General features: G+C 42.3%; 2 protein-coding genes across 3 annotated transcripts in view; both read right to left on the reverse strand.

Moving 5' to 3' along the window:
• Nucleotides 1–8,067, reverse strand: part of LOC103363529 (serine/threonine-protein phosphatase 2A 56 kDa regulatory subunit alpha isoform) — a 50,029-nt gene extending 41,962 nt beyond the window's left edge. Inside the window, exon 1 of one of the 2 annotated variants that reach the window (XM_008290339.1) lies at nucleotides 6,992–8,067. In XM_008290339.1, coding sequence (XP_008288561.1) covers nucleotides 6,992–7,139 — 148 coding nt within the window. In that variant the 5' untranslated portion in view covers nucleotides 7,140–8,067. The remainder of the gene's footprint in view (nucleotides 1–6,991) is intronic. The other variant, XM_008290338.1, reaches the window with a different exon arrangement.
• An 838-nt stretch (nucleotides 8,068–8,905) lies between these two features.
• On the reverse strand, nucleotides 8,906–16,728 carry dtl (denticleless E3 ubiquitin protein ligase homolog (Drosophila)). Its single transcript, XM_008290342.1, has 15 exons — nucleotides 16,582–16,728; nucleotides 14,957–15,094; nucleotides 14,774–14,866; nucleotides 14,631–14,692; nucleotides 14,419–14,539; nucleotides 14,098–14,163; nucleotides 13,672–13,787; nucleotides 13,503–13,576; nucleotides 13,295–13,401; nucleotides 13,104–13,208; nucleotides 12,461–12,573; nucleotides 12,272–12,361; nucleotides 11,674–11,797; nucleotides 9,962–10,611; nucleotides 8,906–9,729 (listed from the first exon to the last, which is right to left on the reverse strand). The coding sequence occupies exons 1-15, from the start codon at nucleotides 16,631–16,633 to the stop codon at nucleotides 9,664–9,666; spliced, it is 1,977 nt and encodes a 658-aa protein (XP_008288564.1). The 5' UTR covers nucleotides 16,634–16,728; the 3' UTR covers nucleotides 8,906–9,663.
• Nucleotides 16,729–17,488: the final 760 nt, after the last annotated feature.

The following is a 17,488-nucleotide window of genomic DNA, read 5'->3' on the forward strand; positions in this document are numbered from 1 at the left end:
GCTACTTAATGTGCCACACACAATTATGTTAATTTTTAATTGATGACTAGATTATATTTTATAAAATATTGAGAAGAATGCAAAAATGTTTATCATGATCTCCCAAATTTCAACATGTCTTCAAATGACTAATCTCAGAATCAGAAGTCCAAAAATCCAAAGATATTTAATTCACTATAATATAAACAGAGGAAAGCAGCAGATTCTCACATTTGACAGCGAACCATGAGGAGCTGGGTGTTTCTACCTAAACATTTGCATTTTAAACAATATACTTTCTGTCCACGGACTAATCATTTAATCAGCTATTTTTTGTGCACGGGTTAACATCAACAGGTATTTAGCACTGCGACTAAGTAGAGCCGAGGCAACCGAATATGAGCAAGACCAAAATAAAAATGAAAACTATTGTAGGCCACAGATGCAGCTCGGTCAGGGAAGACTATAGTAAATCACAATAACACGTAAAAGACACAAGATTTTGGTGCGTCTGGTCATCAGTGGCCAATAAAACTAACCACCACTGCTCTAAATGTAGCTGGATGATGGAAGACTGATCACATGCTGGCATCAGTGTCGGGAGGTGGAAACACAACAATGCAGGTGCAGCTAATTTGATTACCTTTCTTAAATGCAGGTAAGAGCTTTAAGTAAGAGTGAGTTAAGTGTCCAGCAGCTTTTTAGATGTTTAAAGGGAACCAATAAAACACAAATTTGGTGGCTGAGGAGGTGGCTGAAAAGGGAAGTGCACTAATTTCACACATCAAAGTGTGTTTACATGTGTTGGGGAGTCCTGTTGCAGCTGTGAATAATGTACAAAAGTGTCTGCGGCCCCGGAGGAAGCCGTGTGAAGTCGGATAAATTGACTCCGCCGGTGTTTCTTGTTGAACTTGCTGGACCTCTGTAGCCCACTCCTCATCTCTGCTTGATCATCAGTGTACATCACCACCAGGAGGGAGAGAGAATGAGGGTGATTGATTGGAGCGGAGAGCTAACACAAGACTCTCGTTATCATAACAATGTAGGATGGGAACAGTTCTGCACGGGATGTCATGTACCTGTGTCCGGTCTGCAAGTACTCTCACTTGGACCTTCAGTGACAGTGAAACAAACTCGCCGTTCATTTTTTCTTTTTTTTAAAAGAAAAGATCATTTAGACCATGCTGTGCCGCTACAATCCCAAATTTCTGATAACTCAAATACAGAATCAGCAGTCCTACTCTTTTCAAAATTAACTTCAAGAGGATGAAATATTGCAAAAAATACGAACATCCTGAATTCCATGTTCTGCTCCCGGTGTGGCCCAGAGTTTGCAGACTTTAAACACTCATAGAGCACAGTGAAGCATGCAAACAGAGCAGAAACAGAAGCACGCTTTTTTTTTTTAGCTCTTCAAAAGCACTGATTTTATACCTTTTATTAAAAAGATTAATAATAAGAGTGAGAAAACGTAGCAGTGACTCCTCGCTCCTGGTACCACGGAGGGTCAGATGTGTTTGTCCGTTTTGTTTTCCAGCAGTACTTATCAAAAAACGTTTTTTTCCCCCTCATCTTTGAGTTAAAGTTAAAAGTTTGTGATACTACGTCAGCATGATGATGATGATGATGGCAAGAGCAGCATGTATGCCAGTATCTTTTAAGCGAATCAGTGGATAATCACCCCCGTGCATGAATCACACATCAATAATAGCTTAAATTTATGCGTGATCCATGATGATGACGATACAGACAAACAGAAAAGAATGACAGAAATAGCACACTGTCAATAGACCTAATGACGGCAGCACAGCTGGATCAACTGATTTTAGAGCTTTAATGTGACTTCTGCTAAGTTTGTAACCTTACATGCAACGTCTACATGCTATTTAATTGGCCTGCTAAAAATCGTAGCGCCAAACTGTGCGTTGGAACAAACCCCCTCTTCTGTTTCCTAGTCGACCCATCACATGCTGTGTCCATCTTGAACCTGACAGCGTTATTACAGTGAATGAGGCAGTTGTCAAGCAATAGATTCAAGAGTAAACAGAAAAAAAGGTACGACGCACAACAGATTTTCTGTGTGGGAACAAGTCCTGGAAATTAAAATCAATGCACTCCTTGACCGACACCGTTGTTGTGCCGCATTCAGGCTTCTGACGATAAACCAGCACACCACCCAAACGTGAGCTCGGTTCAGTTAGGAATTGTGGCTCAGCTGAAAATTTCACTCCAGTGACAGAAATATCAACCTAAATGAAGCCCGTCTGTATTTGGAAAGTAAAACATTTCCCTGGCTTGCTCTCAAGGCTTCTGGCTGCCATGGCAACAATGTTGGTCTCTGAATGACTCATCTTTTCAGTGTCTATCACACAACAGGAGCTGTAAGCACTTCAGCCTCTCCACTGCAGGAGGGAAGAAGCATTTTGCTGGCTACTATCTTTTAGCACCTGAAAAAGCTGGCTGCAGATATTTCCATTCTTAGTCTAGCTATTCTCGGAGCCGGGAACGGTGCAGATGAATTACATGTTGTAACTAAGTTAAAGCGGGTGAGTTAGGCATGTTTTCAAATTTGGAAAATCATGTTCGAGTGATCACATTATGTTAAAAGGACTATTGTGGCATTTTAACATTTCCCCCTCGTCACTTGTGGCACTTGAGCAACTGTGTAAACTAACAGAAACAGCTCTGCCAGTTTCTAACACAATACCAGTCATTTATCTCCAGTACACCTGAGACGGTCGTGCTCTTGCACAGTTAGAGGGTTTTGCACAAACATATAGACACAAATAATTCAAATCATTTCAACAAATTAGCACCTAAATATACAGTAAATATGGACACCACGGCCTGTGAACGTCGCTTGCTTGTGAGACCAGACTAATGTCGTGACTCATTCGACTGTGTGCTACTAGTCAACAGAAGGACAGTCAATGAATGGAGTCGAGCGTTTGTGGACAGTTCTGTGAACCTCCTCAAAATGGGAAAAAACAAGGCAGAAGTAGACATTTATTTATGATTTCTCATTTTAAACTGGTGTCAATTACACTGACTTAACTATGAATGAGCTTTTCTTCAAATGCTCAGAATAAGTGAACGTTTGAGTTCAGAAAACGACCCTGTGACACACTGAGACGCCAGTCAACAGGTGAGCAACCAAACCACACGTCAAGACTGTTTTGTCAACTGTGCTACCACAACATACATTTTTGAGAGAAGCTGATGTACAATTTCCTAACCGCTGAACATAAGTCCCGATTTTAGTTCGCAAATTAATCTCAAGCACAAAGTCAACACTTGGAACCGCAGCACATATCGACTTTCTTTGCACTTCCATCACAACGTTAGATATTAAATTTAGCTCAGCATATTACACCCATGAGCCACAACATTAAAACCACCGATGGTAAACGACACCGATTATCTCGTTCCAACCCAGTGCTCTGCTGGGAAACCTCTGGTCCTGGCATTCATGTGGATGTTACTTTGACACATACCACCCACCTAATTACTGCAGACCAAGCACACCCTGTATGATCCCACTGGTATCGAGCATCTGTGGGATGCGCCACAACATGCCTGATCTACGGAGGCACCACCCTGCAACCGAGAAGACCTAAAGAATCTGCTGCCAACATCCTGGCACTAGACACCACAGGACAACACCCAAGGTCCTGCGTCCATGCGTCGTCGACAATTTAAAGTGCTGCATGAGGGGGATTTACATAATACCAGGTGGGTGGTTTTAATGTTGTGGCAGAATAGTGTTTGTTCTTATTCTAGTATAAACTACAGAAGAACATATAAGAACATCGTGACTGTAGCAGGCTACTTTTACAAGCTGCATGTGAGTGAGCATTTTGTGCTGTGTCACCCGTGCATTACTCTAGATAAAGTTTACAATGAGCAAGATAACCAATCTTTAAGGCCTTGTGGTTATTTATGACTCTGTTCCACTGCGACAGGAGAAAAGAGAAATCCTCTGCATTAATCTGTGTTGAGAAACATCAAACACTGTTCTATAATAATAATAATATTAAGTAAAATACTGCTTTAAATGTGTCTGTACCGGCAGTTCGAGCCACCAAGACGAAGCACAAATCAAGCTTCCAGTGAAAGAAAGTGGGATAATTTGCCTGTCACGTTGATCCTTGTCAAGACAGTAGCTGCCATGCTGTTTCAAGTCAGTTTTGGCCGTTGTTGTGGTGCAACGCTCTAGTTTGGGAAAACCATGCCAAGTGTTTCAAATGCCACATAGCTGCGGCACTTCTAAATATCTCAGCTCTCTATGCATCATACAAGGTTCCCAACACAATAACAAGCAATACATTCTTGACAATCCTTTCCAGTAATTTGAAAGCAGTCATTGTTGATAATTTATTTTTTACACATTTAGTCTTCAGCGTTTGAGAAGTTGCATCATGTTCCGACTACCTGATCAGGCAAGTCTTTCTTACTTCAGCTCTGCTATTCCTTGTAACATCAACGCATTTGCCAAGTTGTTGAGACTTGTCTTAGTTATACGTGTGAGAAATGTGCAAATTAAAGTCCAGTCATCCGATTTAATCACGTTGTTCTAATTGTGTTTTTATTGTGGGGCACAATGACATTCAGGATTTTTTATAACATAACGTTATTCTCTCCATTTAACATGATGCAGTAAACATATGATGCATCGTTCCACTGCCTGTATTCGTGCTATAAACTTAGCTTTGTTATATCTCAAACACACCGTCGATCATTTTCACACCTCTGTGTAATGCCGGCTTAACGTAAACGACGCAAGATGCATGCTCCGCTATAGCAAAGTAATTTGTGGAACCACTTTGGAGTACACAGTGAAACTGCACACAGGCTCAGCAGGATTAGATTTGACCGCAGGCTAAAGGAAGACTGACAGACATCTAGCTGGGTGCATGCTTACTTCTGTCACAATACAACAGCATTCTGGAAGAAAAAGATATGATTGTTCTTGTGTATGACATCCTAAACAGCAACAGTTGGTCCATGTGAGTCCAATTTTGTTCTAAATCCATTAGCCTGGTCGTCCTTTAACTGCTGCTAACTACCCAACCGTGTGTCCTACAGTGACCACCGATCATGTGTCAAGGAAAAACAGCATTTGAGTTGACACATGGACTCACGGCGTGCTGAAACAACCTGGAGTTCATAATCCAAGTGTGACATGTACAACTCTACACGACAAGCAAACTTGCAGAAAACAAGGCAAGGTTCATGAGTATATACAGACTTTTGAATTTGAATAAATATCAAATGCATGATGTTGGAATTTTGCCAATAACTGATCTGGTGACATTTTCCAGCTCTTTCGGGACGATTGCTGATACTGATTATCACTTAATTGCACAGAACATCAAGTCTCTGCTGGAAAAGGAATTAATATATTATAATGCCAAATCTTGTCTTGATGGCCCAAAGGCAGGCACAGACCTAAAGCAGAACGCTGCTCAAATGTACACATTCACTCGGCAAGATAAGAAGCTTTACATGTAAAACATCTAAGTTTATGTAAGATTTGCAAACACAACTGTAAACTTTTAGCGCGACAGGCGTCATCTGCATGTCAGTGCTCATCGTAGGTTGATGCCAATATCTGCTTTACTGATCAGTAATGATGACAGGCCAGTATCACCATGCATCTCCTGTTTATACACATTTGAGGTTTAGAAAACATTACAAAAACCACAGTTTCACAAACAACTACTAACTAGTGCTACAGTTGACAAGCAGGTCACATTCCAAACCCTCCACCCCGCATGCCTGTCCCTTCCTAAAACACACAGTTGTGCATCAACTGACAACAGACTCTGCTAGGTTTGATACCGGCCACCCACATGAACCCACACAGTGTCACATTTCACCCAATGCATCTCTGCAGTCCTGCGTTCTCCACTACACAGGCCCGAGGATTTGCTTGCTAGTTTCCACTGACATGAGAAGGCTCCACACATCACTTTGGGACTGAAAACGACTAACAAGTCAAAAACTAACAACCGAACATGCAACAGGTGGCTCTCACTTTCTCTGTGCCTTTCACTCTTGTGTAGTGTTATTGCATACAGATGAGTGCAGTGAGTGTCAGCATCTGGCTTGGTTTGGATCAGTACTAGCTGGTTAGTGAATGGGAATGAGTGAAGCCTGCTTTATGCTTCTTCATTCAGAGTTTCAGCAATTCTGCCTCTGGCAAAAAAAACACACAATTCTGAAGTCTGCATGTTTGCAATGGAAATTTCTTTAAATCCTCACAATATCTAAAGTTGTCGAGTTGCAGACAAAAGATGATTACAGAGTTGTTCTTCAACTTTCTAAAGCTTGTCGTCACTATCAACAGTCTCCACCAGCATCAGCACACAGGAGACAGACAAAACAACAACACAGCTCATTGTGATTCTGTCACAGGTCGCTGTATCTGGGTATCCCCAACCTGTAGCCACCTCTTTGTGGAGCTCTGGAGATGGTGGAGATACTGAGGCTCTGAATGTGCCCTTACCAACATCATGATGTCTAAGCATAAATCCCTCTGTATTTGTGTCCCTGCACGTCAAATAAATCAGCTGTAAGCGCTCAAGTGAGGCTGTGATGGGCCTTTGTAAGACACCGGAAGGAACGTGAAGAGAACTGTTCACGAAACTCTCTAAGAACATAAAACTGATGTAATGCACTTTGGCAGACAGTCCTGTAATCATGTCAGATGCCCTGTGGTCAAGTCTTACAAGCTGCTTGCACAGAGGAAAAAGCAAATAACTGAAGGGAAAGTTTGGAGATGAATCCACTAAAAAGAAACCCTCTGGACCCAGCAGGTTCAGTGGACCTGTGCACAGAACAGCACCGCACAACATATTTGCACAAGACGCTGTCACTCCAATTGTGTTGCCTGCAATTCTGGTAATGGGCTGCATGTGACGTGCATTTGCTGCAGATCCAGCCGTGCAAACAGCACGCTGGTTATGACGGACTATTTTAAGCGGCAGACCCCTTCATCCTCTTACCGTACCTTTGAGCTGCGGCAGCGGGGAGAGCTCGACCGGAGCGCTCTGAGTGCGGTACTGAGACGAGCCTTGGGATTTCCTCTGTTTCTGCGCCTTCCTCATGGACTTCCTCGTAAACCCGTCCACTTTCTCGGATGCAGAGATGGCCGACATTTTGATGCACGAAGTCTTCAGACGAGCGATCGTATCCCTGGGTCAAATGAAAGGTTTCCTCCTGTGGTCCTACCGCTTCACATCAGCGCCGAATTACGGAGCAAAACTACTGGAGCTCGTCTCCTGTCCGGGTCTTATTCTGTATCATCCAACATGGTCGGTCGGTTTCGGGGTTAGATTGTGTCCAAAGGCTGCATCATTAGCTTGCTTTTTTTTTTTTTTTTTAATCTGTTTTTTATTTTTATTTTTTATGTTCAAAACCAAAAAGCCAAACTAACACTCAGCGCCCGCACTTAAAACCGAGAGTTAACACCATAAGACGAATTAAGTTCCTAAATGTCTGACTGTTTTTGCTGCTTCGTCGTGTTTGCAAAACGTCTACCTGTTGCAGGAGGTATGAAGGACATGGTCATTATAAAAAAAAAAAAAAAAAGTTGCCTGAATTACCCGTAAAGTCGCGGCGCAGCGCGGCGAGCCTGACAGCTAACGCACCTAGCTAGCTGCTAAAATTAGCTGACGTTGATGTGAGCTCCGACAACAATCTGCACCGCTGTCGAGAGGTGAAGAAAAGTTCCGAAAGATAGTCGCCCCATGAAATTCGCGTCGTCCTTCGTCAAAACACCAAGTCCGCGTCTTCAAGTTGCGGTTTTAATCCCAGTCGGACTTCTTCCGCTGACTATGTTTCAGAAGAACAACTCTCCGCGAGCGATGAACTTCATTTTCGCTTCAACGGGCTCACTGAGCGCTTAAAAGTTAGCCGTGTCGACGCAAACGGGGACTCCGTTCTCAGCCGCTTTTCCTCTCCGGAGAATAGCGCGACGGTTTTCACGGCCTCTAAAAACACCGAGGTATTCTTGAATACAACGCAAACTGGTGGCTGTCGAGCGGAGCAGGCAGCCATAAACACTCCCAGCGCAGCCGTTCCGTCGCTGTCTGTCTGTGCGCTGGACTGCGGAGCGCTGACAGGTGTGCGTCACTGATGGACGTTCGCGAGCAGCCAATCACGGGCGCGGATATTTAAAATGGAAACTTTTTCAGCCAATCGGGTGGCGCAGAAGGCGGGGCCCGACCATGTGACATGTGAAAACAAATAGGTGACGTTGTACAGTCGCATCCTGAGCTGAATGAGGGCTGGCAGGCAGCTGTAGCTAGTATTTATGATCTGCGCTGAAAATCCTCAGCTTCTAAACATGTTTTACTGCTGCTGTGACAACCTGCGTTACACCTCCTACATGCTTGTCTCTTCAAATATAATTAGTTTTCACTGACAACTTCTGCTTCTCCAGTGTATCTCTGGGGAAAAGCTGCTGTCATCCATCCAGTTCAGTAAAATCAGAAATAATTCAAACCAGGGATAGCAAACATTCGTGTATATGACTGAAATCTGGGGCAACAATTACAGAACTACAGCTTCAACTTAAGTCTTAACCACCTTTCACCTTCACATTTGCAAGTATTTTTACTGCACACTGTATGTTTCTGCATTACAGATTTTCCCACATCTTTGCAGCCTTTTTTACTACCTTGCTGGGTGAATTGTTTTGTGCAAGACATGTTTTTTTGTTCGCCATTACTCGTCGGTTCTTGACTGTAGTGGTAGCTGCTGAATCAAAGCCATTTTCTACAAACGATCAATAAGGTATCTACTTTCCTTCAAATAAAACCTGAGGAGGGTTCAGTGTTTTATGGATGCATTGCTGCCACCTGTGTTTCACTCCCCACTACATTTATCAAACAAACACACTGATGAGATGAAGCTAGTAACACACGCTCAAAACCATTTTAAATTTAATAAAGTTTGACTACAGCAATTTGAGTCAATTAAATACAAATAAACCATCCATTGGTTGTTTTGTACACATAAACAATTTAAGCATTTTCACAAGAAAAAAAAAAAGGGAAATTGTATGTGCAATACTGGTTGAACAAAAATCAAACCCATACATGGTAAAAGCCACAAACTGATAACGATATAAATGATGTGATGGACTGTGACCGGCTCACACTGTAGTATTGCTAAATGGCCATAAAAGGGCCTAAACGTGTGAACCAAATCATTGTTTGTTTGTTATTTAGCAGAGTCTCCACACTCGTGGGCAAATATTTTTCTCTGCACTTGAGGATCGATACCAAGTCAATCTAATGACCAGCTTAATAAATGTTGGCGATCGTATTAAATGTTTTGTGAAGTTGTGCGATTCAAGTAAAATGAAAGATTTACTATGCAACATGCAACTTCATTTCCTGAATAGAAATTGTGCACAGTGCAAGAAACTTGTGCAGGAAGTGACTGCAAAACCTATGAACCAATTATTTAACAAAAAACCTGCTCAAAAAACCGGGTCACTGCGTGTCAAAGCCGCAGCATCAAATATTTAGCATGGCTGCTACGTCAGTTTCGATGCAACCCGGGTTCATGTGCTCCTGTAATTTGGACGTAATCAGTTCTTAGAGGCGTATTGTCACTTAAAAATATCCTAAATAAAAATATATCATCTTAAAGCATCTGATCGGCTCAAGTGGGTCACTCCAGAGGCCTTCTTGTGAAATACATGGAGATTTTTTTCATGGTCTGCGGCGAGCGGATGGTCTGAAAAACAAAAATGAAAAAAGGTCAGCAATCATCTTCTTCCTCAACAGCTGTTAAAAAACATGCATGCATGGAAACATTAGCACTGATAAGGAGAGGCAGCAGCGACTCCTCAAGCCTTAAAGAAAGACTTTAACATTCTGGAAAATGAGCTTATTCAATCCCACTCCTATGCCTGTACAGTAAATACAAAGCTAGAGGTCTCTTCCAAACCTGCTAGCTGTGGACTTACAGGTGAAGCTGGTGTCTTGCCTTCTTGCTTCTTAGAGGTGCTGGGACTTCTGGAAGTACTGGGGCTTCCATGACTTTTCTTCATCTTTTGGCTCATCTCTGACAACCAGTTCGCTCCTCTGGGAGAACAGTTCTCTTTGCCAGTCTGTCTCCAGGAAGCCTGTTTGCTGTCCTCTGTGTGACAGTCTGTTTGCACCGAGCTCTCCTGAGCAGGGCAGCAGATACCAGGCAGGACGCGGTTTCTCTTGGCTGCAGGGTACAGTTCAGTAACACAGTCACACTGTTCGACGCTCTCACAGCCTGCAGAAGAACTGCCGCCAGTTTCCAGCCTCCGTTTGGCCCGTCGTTCTGTGGGAGAGGTGCTGCTCGCTGGGCTCTGGGGACACGGGCTCAGCACCCGGCAGAGCGGAGGGCTGACCTGGCCGGGGGATGCACGGCCCGGGGATAGCCACTGTTTGATAGACAGCGGTGTTCTCTGGCGAACAGCGGCCACCTTCGCGTCCTGAGAGGGGATGGGCGATGTGGTACTGGAAGGAAAAGGCAGGGCCGCTCCGCTGGGAGCACAGGCAGCAAGCCGGGGTGAGGATAAGCCACCAAGACTCTGTGTCCTCTGGGTCTTGGCAGGGGTCGTCTCAGCTCTGACTGAAGGCCCTGAACAGGACGAGTCAACATTAGTCAGATGTGACGCTGTTCATAGTTTGACATATTCTGCCGAGCAGCAGTGATTTAGGAAGACATGTGCTCAAATATTTCACATTCTTAGGCAGCAACTCAGGGTGAATGACACCAGAAATGTCAGTTTTTAATAATGAAGGTAGAATATCTCTGCTTATATCGGTTCATGGTACACTGTAAAAAATAAAAATAAATCTGTAAATTTAAAAAAAAGTGAAAATCTGTCAGGAAGGGTGCTGGAGAAAATATGCCAAAAAATGTGGAAAACCAAAACAATTTCAAAAATGCAAAAAAACATAAAGAAAGAAACACTTAAAATACGGCAAATATCTGTAAAACAATTATATTCAAATTTTAGAAGCAATTAAATAGCCTACTTTTGCTAAATAATTTATTAAAAATACTAATTCTTCCCAGCTGACTCAGGGTGAAGGCAGGTTCACCTGGACAGGTAACCAGTCTATCACAGGGCTACACTTAGAGACAGACAACCAAGCACACTCACATTCACACCTACGGACAATTTAGAATCACCAATTAACCTCAGCATGTTTCTGGACTGTGGGAGGAAGCCGGAGAACCCGGAGAGAACCCACGCTGCACGGGGAGAACATGGAGACTCCACGCAGAAAGATCCCGGGTGTCCTCACCGGCAACCGGCAACCTTCTAGCTGCGAGGCGACGGTGATATCCACCGAACCACCTTGCAGCCCATTTTTCTCTCAAATAATGGCAAATACCTCGAGAATAATGATATACTTTCTGACTTAAATACAATAAAAATAGCTTCACTTTATAATCAAACGCTGTAAAAGAACTACTGTTTGTAAAGGATGTAGATTTTTGACATAATTTACAGTTTTTGCCTGTTTTTTTTTTATTGTTGTTGGGTTTTTTTGCAGTCAACATGTAAATAGATACCTTTTTTCAGTGACAAACTGACCGTTTTCAGTTAAAAACTACTTGAAAGCGGTGATGTTTTACAGTGTAGCTTAAAGGTGATCATTTTCAAGAATCTATGTTTGGTGAAGTACTTACTTGAGGGAGACATCGGATGTGCCCATCCGACTAGATTAGCCTCTCCTACTGATGATTGTGCTCCATCAATTTCCCGGTGAAGCCGCCAGATCCGTATAGTGTGGTCATCAGAACAGGAAGCAATCTGCCAGCAGAGCAGTGGGGTTTATACAGAGGCTCATTAAAACTGCTCAGCTTCACAGCAGGGAAATTTAAAGAAAGAAAAAAAAAAAACCTCCATATCCAATATAACATGACGCAACTTTACTGTAAGCTTAGACTAAAAATGAATTTAGCATCTGCAAGGCTAACTTCGTCAAAGAGGTAAATCACATGTGACCTTTTGTCTAACTGTGCTCATGCATACAAACAACAATGTTAACAAATATTTACAGCACATAATCTCATCTAGCAACACGTTAGTTTAGAGCAGGCTGACATGTAAAGGAGGTTTTCTGCTTGACAGACATAAACAGAGGGCAGACGTTGGTACTCTCTGTGTTCAGGAGATCAGAGGAGACAGAATGTAGGTTTTGCATTAAGACAAACATGCATATCCAGCTGGTGAAAGTGTGCAGATATTTCAGAATTAGAAAGTCATTAAGATGTGCGGCCTTACCTTAGTGAAGTCTGTCGGACACCATGCAACGGATGTGACTTCCTCACTGTGGCCTTGAAGCATCATGGGAGGATGTTGTGGCTCAGAGATCTAAAATGTGAAAAAAAGAAAACACTATTTGTTTAAAACTAGCAAATAGAAAGAAAACCATTACCAGTACATAAAGGCAAAATAAAATAGAAAACGTACCTTCCAAATGTATGCGTGGTTGTTACTGGAGCCGCTGGCTAAGAACTGGTCGTCTGGGCTGATAGTGGACTTGACATAAAACGAGGAGTTCTGGTGGCCGCTGAAAACTGCCACTGTGGAGGAAAATATACCAAAGGATTACTAAATAAAGCAAAAAAAGGTCAAGACACACTCAAATAAGGAAAAAAGGAACAGGGCGACACAATCAAGTCAAAATGAGAATAAATTAAAATAATTACACAGAAGCTTCATTTTGCTTTAGCTCGTGTGCATTTAGTGATTCAGTCAAGCCTCCAGTGACACCGTTGTTCCTTTTTGAACTGTAATGTGTCATGACGTGTTTTAAAATGGCTGCCTGTCTCTCACGGTGTCACTGTTCACCACCTGATTCGCTGCCATTCAGGACCAACGTCAGCGTATTCAGGGTCTGACTCAAAGATATCACGTTAATCTCACACAAGCACACAAAGCCTCACCACAGTACTTTTCATTTGTTTTAGCAGAGCCCTGTTGCTTCTTACGCTCATCCCTCTGACAGTGAAGGCAGAGGACATTAGCCCCATCTAGTGATGCATCAGTGATCAACTGGGAAATGCTGAATCAGATTCACAACATGTGCAGCCAGAACAAAGCGCCTGTTTACCCGGAGAGGTTTTCACTCCGCACACGTTGAACATGTAGATGCTGTCATCGGTGCAGTTACACATGACGTTGGATCGTGACGAGTCCAGAACAAGTCCGGAATAACCTGCAACACATGCAAAACCACCATCAGCTCACTTGTGGTCTTTTGCATACTTTCAAACACGATGGCCACCGGAGCTCAGGACTCACCGAGTCGTGTTCGTGTGCAGGACCCGGGGTACGGGTAGGCCTGCAGGGGTACAGGATCCTGATGGTGTGCCGTGTACGTCTTCCTCAGATCCCACATCTTGATTACTCTGATGAGAGGAATTGAAATAAGAAAAATAAGAATGAGCATGCAAGTCTGGGAGAGGCTCTTATGGTGAATTTTAATGACAACAAATAGTGTTTTTTTTACCCATCAACAGCCCCTGAAGAGATGAGAGTTTGATCATCCCGAAATAAAACCACTGTGACACTCTGTTGGGTGTCCTGCAAAAAAAAAAAACATGAAATACCCAAAGATCAGTCTTTTATCTGCACTGCTTCACTCTTTGTTTCATGAGACAGCTGTTGAGGAAACTCACCACGCTGGGAGCCATGCCACGCATGCCGCTCCGCCTCTTCTTTGTCTTTGAGGGAGGGTTCGTCTCTGCTTTGTTGTGAGCGCCGCTGATCTGTTTCACCTGTCTGTAGAAACCATCTGAGACGAAGACAGAAACACATGAACCCTCAAATCAATCGATCAAACTTAACGCAGCTCAGAGTGCTTCACTGAGAACTGATAAAATATAGGACTTTAAAAATAGATTATAGTTGAACAGATCATCGCCAGGAAAATAAAATATATATATCTTTAACTTACAAGCCAAAAATTATGTAAAACATTTAAATTAATACTGTTAATATATATATTATAATAGTTAAAAAAATAAATAGATTATAATAAAACATAGAACATAAAAATAAATTACAAAAATGTAGCTTTTGTGATTAAAATGTACAACTGATACCTTTTTTGCTGCACCTGGTGTCCCAGACCATAATATTCCCGTCTCTGGCCCCAGTGGAGAAAACAGCTGTTTAAAAGAAGACAAAGCATCAATAAAGTACAAGATATTTTAAATATTCACAACCAGGTTTCTTGTGTCGCGCAAACACCGGCGAAAAAAAGTTGAAGCTAAAAATTTGTTTTCATTGATTTTTAACATCAGTATGTTTTTGTACCTTCATAACACCAAAACTCCAACATCAGTGCAATGTGTTCTAGTGACTTTAAAAAGGACGAAACAACATAACCAAGCAACAGAGTCGGTGGCCGGTTTAAAGTTTACCTTTCTCCTGTGGTGCAAATGCGACAGACTTGAGGCTGCAGAGGTGACCCTTAAAGCTGCCCAACAGCTCCCCAGACTTCACATCCCACAGCCTGGCCGTCTGGTCACCTGCAGCAGTCACCTGAAGACGACACACATCAACAGAACACAATAAGAAAAGGCTTCATCTGTAGAGAAAGAATGATTTTACTCAGAGTGTTATATGCACTTACTAACTGAGGCTCCCCTGGTACCCAGGCGATGTCAAAGACTGCGTTCTCATGAGCGAGCCACTCTGCAAAGTTCACACGCAGTCAGCAGCTGATATTTTGTAATGATGAAGCTGAGAACAAAGAAATCTCCAAAAACAAACTACCTTTAAGGAGGGGGTTGTCCCGGCTCTCTGTGTTATAGATCCTAACGATGCCTTCTTCATTAGCTGCTGCCAGGACATGCTGTAGATCTCCTGCTGTAAAGAGACGAGGGAACAGAGTCAGTCAGGTACATGACAACATGGCCCTGCTCTCTGCAGCTGTAATGACACACACAAGTGGATTACCAGAGGAGAACGTTAATCCAAATGGGGGCACGGAGTCCCCCAGGTTCCCATAGGAGATGTGCTCATCATGTCGGATGCACTGGTAGCCGTCCAGCAGAGAGCTCAGAGGATACCTGGACCAGGGGTCTGCAGGGAGGGCTGCAAGATGGACGCAGGGTCAGAGAAAGGCGGCACATTTAGACGTTATCATCAAACTAGTCTGAGATATGGTTTGTGATTTCACTCCAGTGTGTTTTGAGGTAAATTTGGACCATTTAATCTACCATCTCAATGCTGGACTTCTTATTGTTTAACAAACCAGTAAAGACTTCCAGTGGAACTATTCTGTGGTAACGTGACAAATACATGTTGTCGTTTCACCAAAGCTGCTGTCCAGATTATCATACACACAAAACAACAGTAACAATTGTGTGCATTTGCTTTATATACCAAGCACACAAAACTAAAACTACTTACCAATGTGGTTTATTTGACACACAGGTTACTGCACCAAACACAGGTTTCTTCATTTCGATTGCATTTATTGTGTTAAAATCAATATTGTCAAGATTTTACAATAACACAGTAGAGTTGCAAAGAAGAATTGATAAATTTATAAGCTGTCAACTAATAAATGAATTCCCAACCATGTTGATAATCGATTAATCCATTTTTGCTTTGTTTGTTTTTTTTTTTAAAGTCGAAATTTTCGGATTCACAAATTTGAATATTTTCTGGGTTCCTTCCTCCTCTATAGCAGCAGACTGATTATCTTTAGGTTGTGGACAAAACTCACTGACATTTTTTTTTTTTACCATTTTCTGACATTTTATGCACTAAAACAACAAAATAATAACTGAGAAAAAAATGAATAATCAGCAATGGAAAAAAACTAAATTCAGCTGCTGTGGAGTTTATTTGACACAAAGGTTATTGTGCACAACTCTACTGAAGTATATCACAATCAATCCAAAACAAAAAAAACTTGATAAGTTGTCAACCATTACATTAAATCCTGACTATTTTGATAATTTCGCTTTTTTTCTTTCGAAGCCTAAATTCTCTGATTCCAGCTTCCTGAATTTGAACAATTTCTGGGTTCTTTGCTCCTTTGTGACAATAAACTGAATATCTTAAGACATTTTTCAGCCTTTCATGGACCAAACAACTCATGCAATGGAAACAATCGTTGGCTGCAGCCTTAATATGGTGATCTAGATGAAGAAATGTGACCACTGGTGGGTTTTACTGGCAATAAGCGAATACTTCAACTTTTGATTAATGGATTAGAGTTTTATTAGTAGATTTCTCACTTCTTTCTGGCATTAGGTCACAGTCATGTCACCAATATTTGATAATCACCCTCAAATGTAGGAAAATGAAATGGTGGTGAAACCCAGCAGGACAACATGGCGTTACAGGAACATCACGCGCTCATGTGGAGCGTTAAATTCTACGGTTATGGCGACAGAAGTGGATCAAAACCAACGATCCAACACTAACTGTGAAGGACTTACTGGTCCAGACAGAAAATAGAAAGGTTAGGCTGCATTCCCCTCCATAGTAGCAGAGCTAAAAACCCACCGGAGGGCCGCACAATACCCCGCAGGGCAAACCCCGGTAAGCCCACCACTCCTGGGTCTCACCGTTCTGCCTCCGCCGGCCCACTCCTCGGTCCACGATCGAGCGGAACAGCATCCCGACACCGCAGCAGCTCTGAAATATCTGTGGATAAATACGAGGAGTTTGTCAGATCTTTGGTCCCTGGTGGCTCCTGCTGATGCTCCTCTTCTTCTTCTTTCCCGCGAACAACAGCCCGACCGAATCCCCCGCTAAACCCGCGAAACCCGCTGCTATTGGTGGAAACAGCCACTTCCGCTCAGTAGATCCTCCCCTTCCGGTTTCTTTGTGCGGCTGTTTCAGTAAAGTTGGACACGATAGCTATGGAAACGGCTGTTTCTTCGACCATAAATAACACCCCACCTCGGAGAAATAATCATAATTATATAAACCAGGTGTTATGTTAGGATTTGTGAGGAATATTAGTATAGTTGGATTAAAGCAAACTAATTTCTAAGATCACAGCTGGTTGTGTTGGTGTTATTCATATCCTGGTCATGGTCTACTTGGGTGGACATGTTCGCTGCATTTTTGGATGTTTGGAGTTTAACTGAATAGAAGTTACTCAACTATAAGTACAAGTCCTGCATTACACGTTTTACTGAAGTGAAAGTACAGAGGTATCACAACAAAACAGAAAAAAACATGCAAAGTGCACTTTATGCAGGATGATCCCTGATAGAAGCATCATTATAATACTGGATATCTTTAGTAGTGGTGCATTAACATGGGAGCTGGAGTGCAAATGATATATTATGTTAAATAACAGGTCATATTTTTTGTAGGTAAAATCTTAAAATAAGTATAAACCACCTGTGAAATTATTTACATAACTTAATAAGGTACAATATTTGCCTCCTAAAGTGAAAATACAAATACTCCAAAATAACGCAGTGTCTACTTTGACAATATATACAATATTATTATATACAG

Source organism: Stegastes partitus, unplaced genomic scaffold, assembly GCF_000690725.1.
Source record: "Stegastes partitus isolate 25-593 unplaced genomic scaffold, Stegastes_partitus-1.0.2 Scaffold667, whole genome shotgun sequence".
NCBI lineage: Eukaryota > Metazoa > Chordata > Actinopteri > Pomacentridae > Stegastes > Stegastes partitus.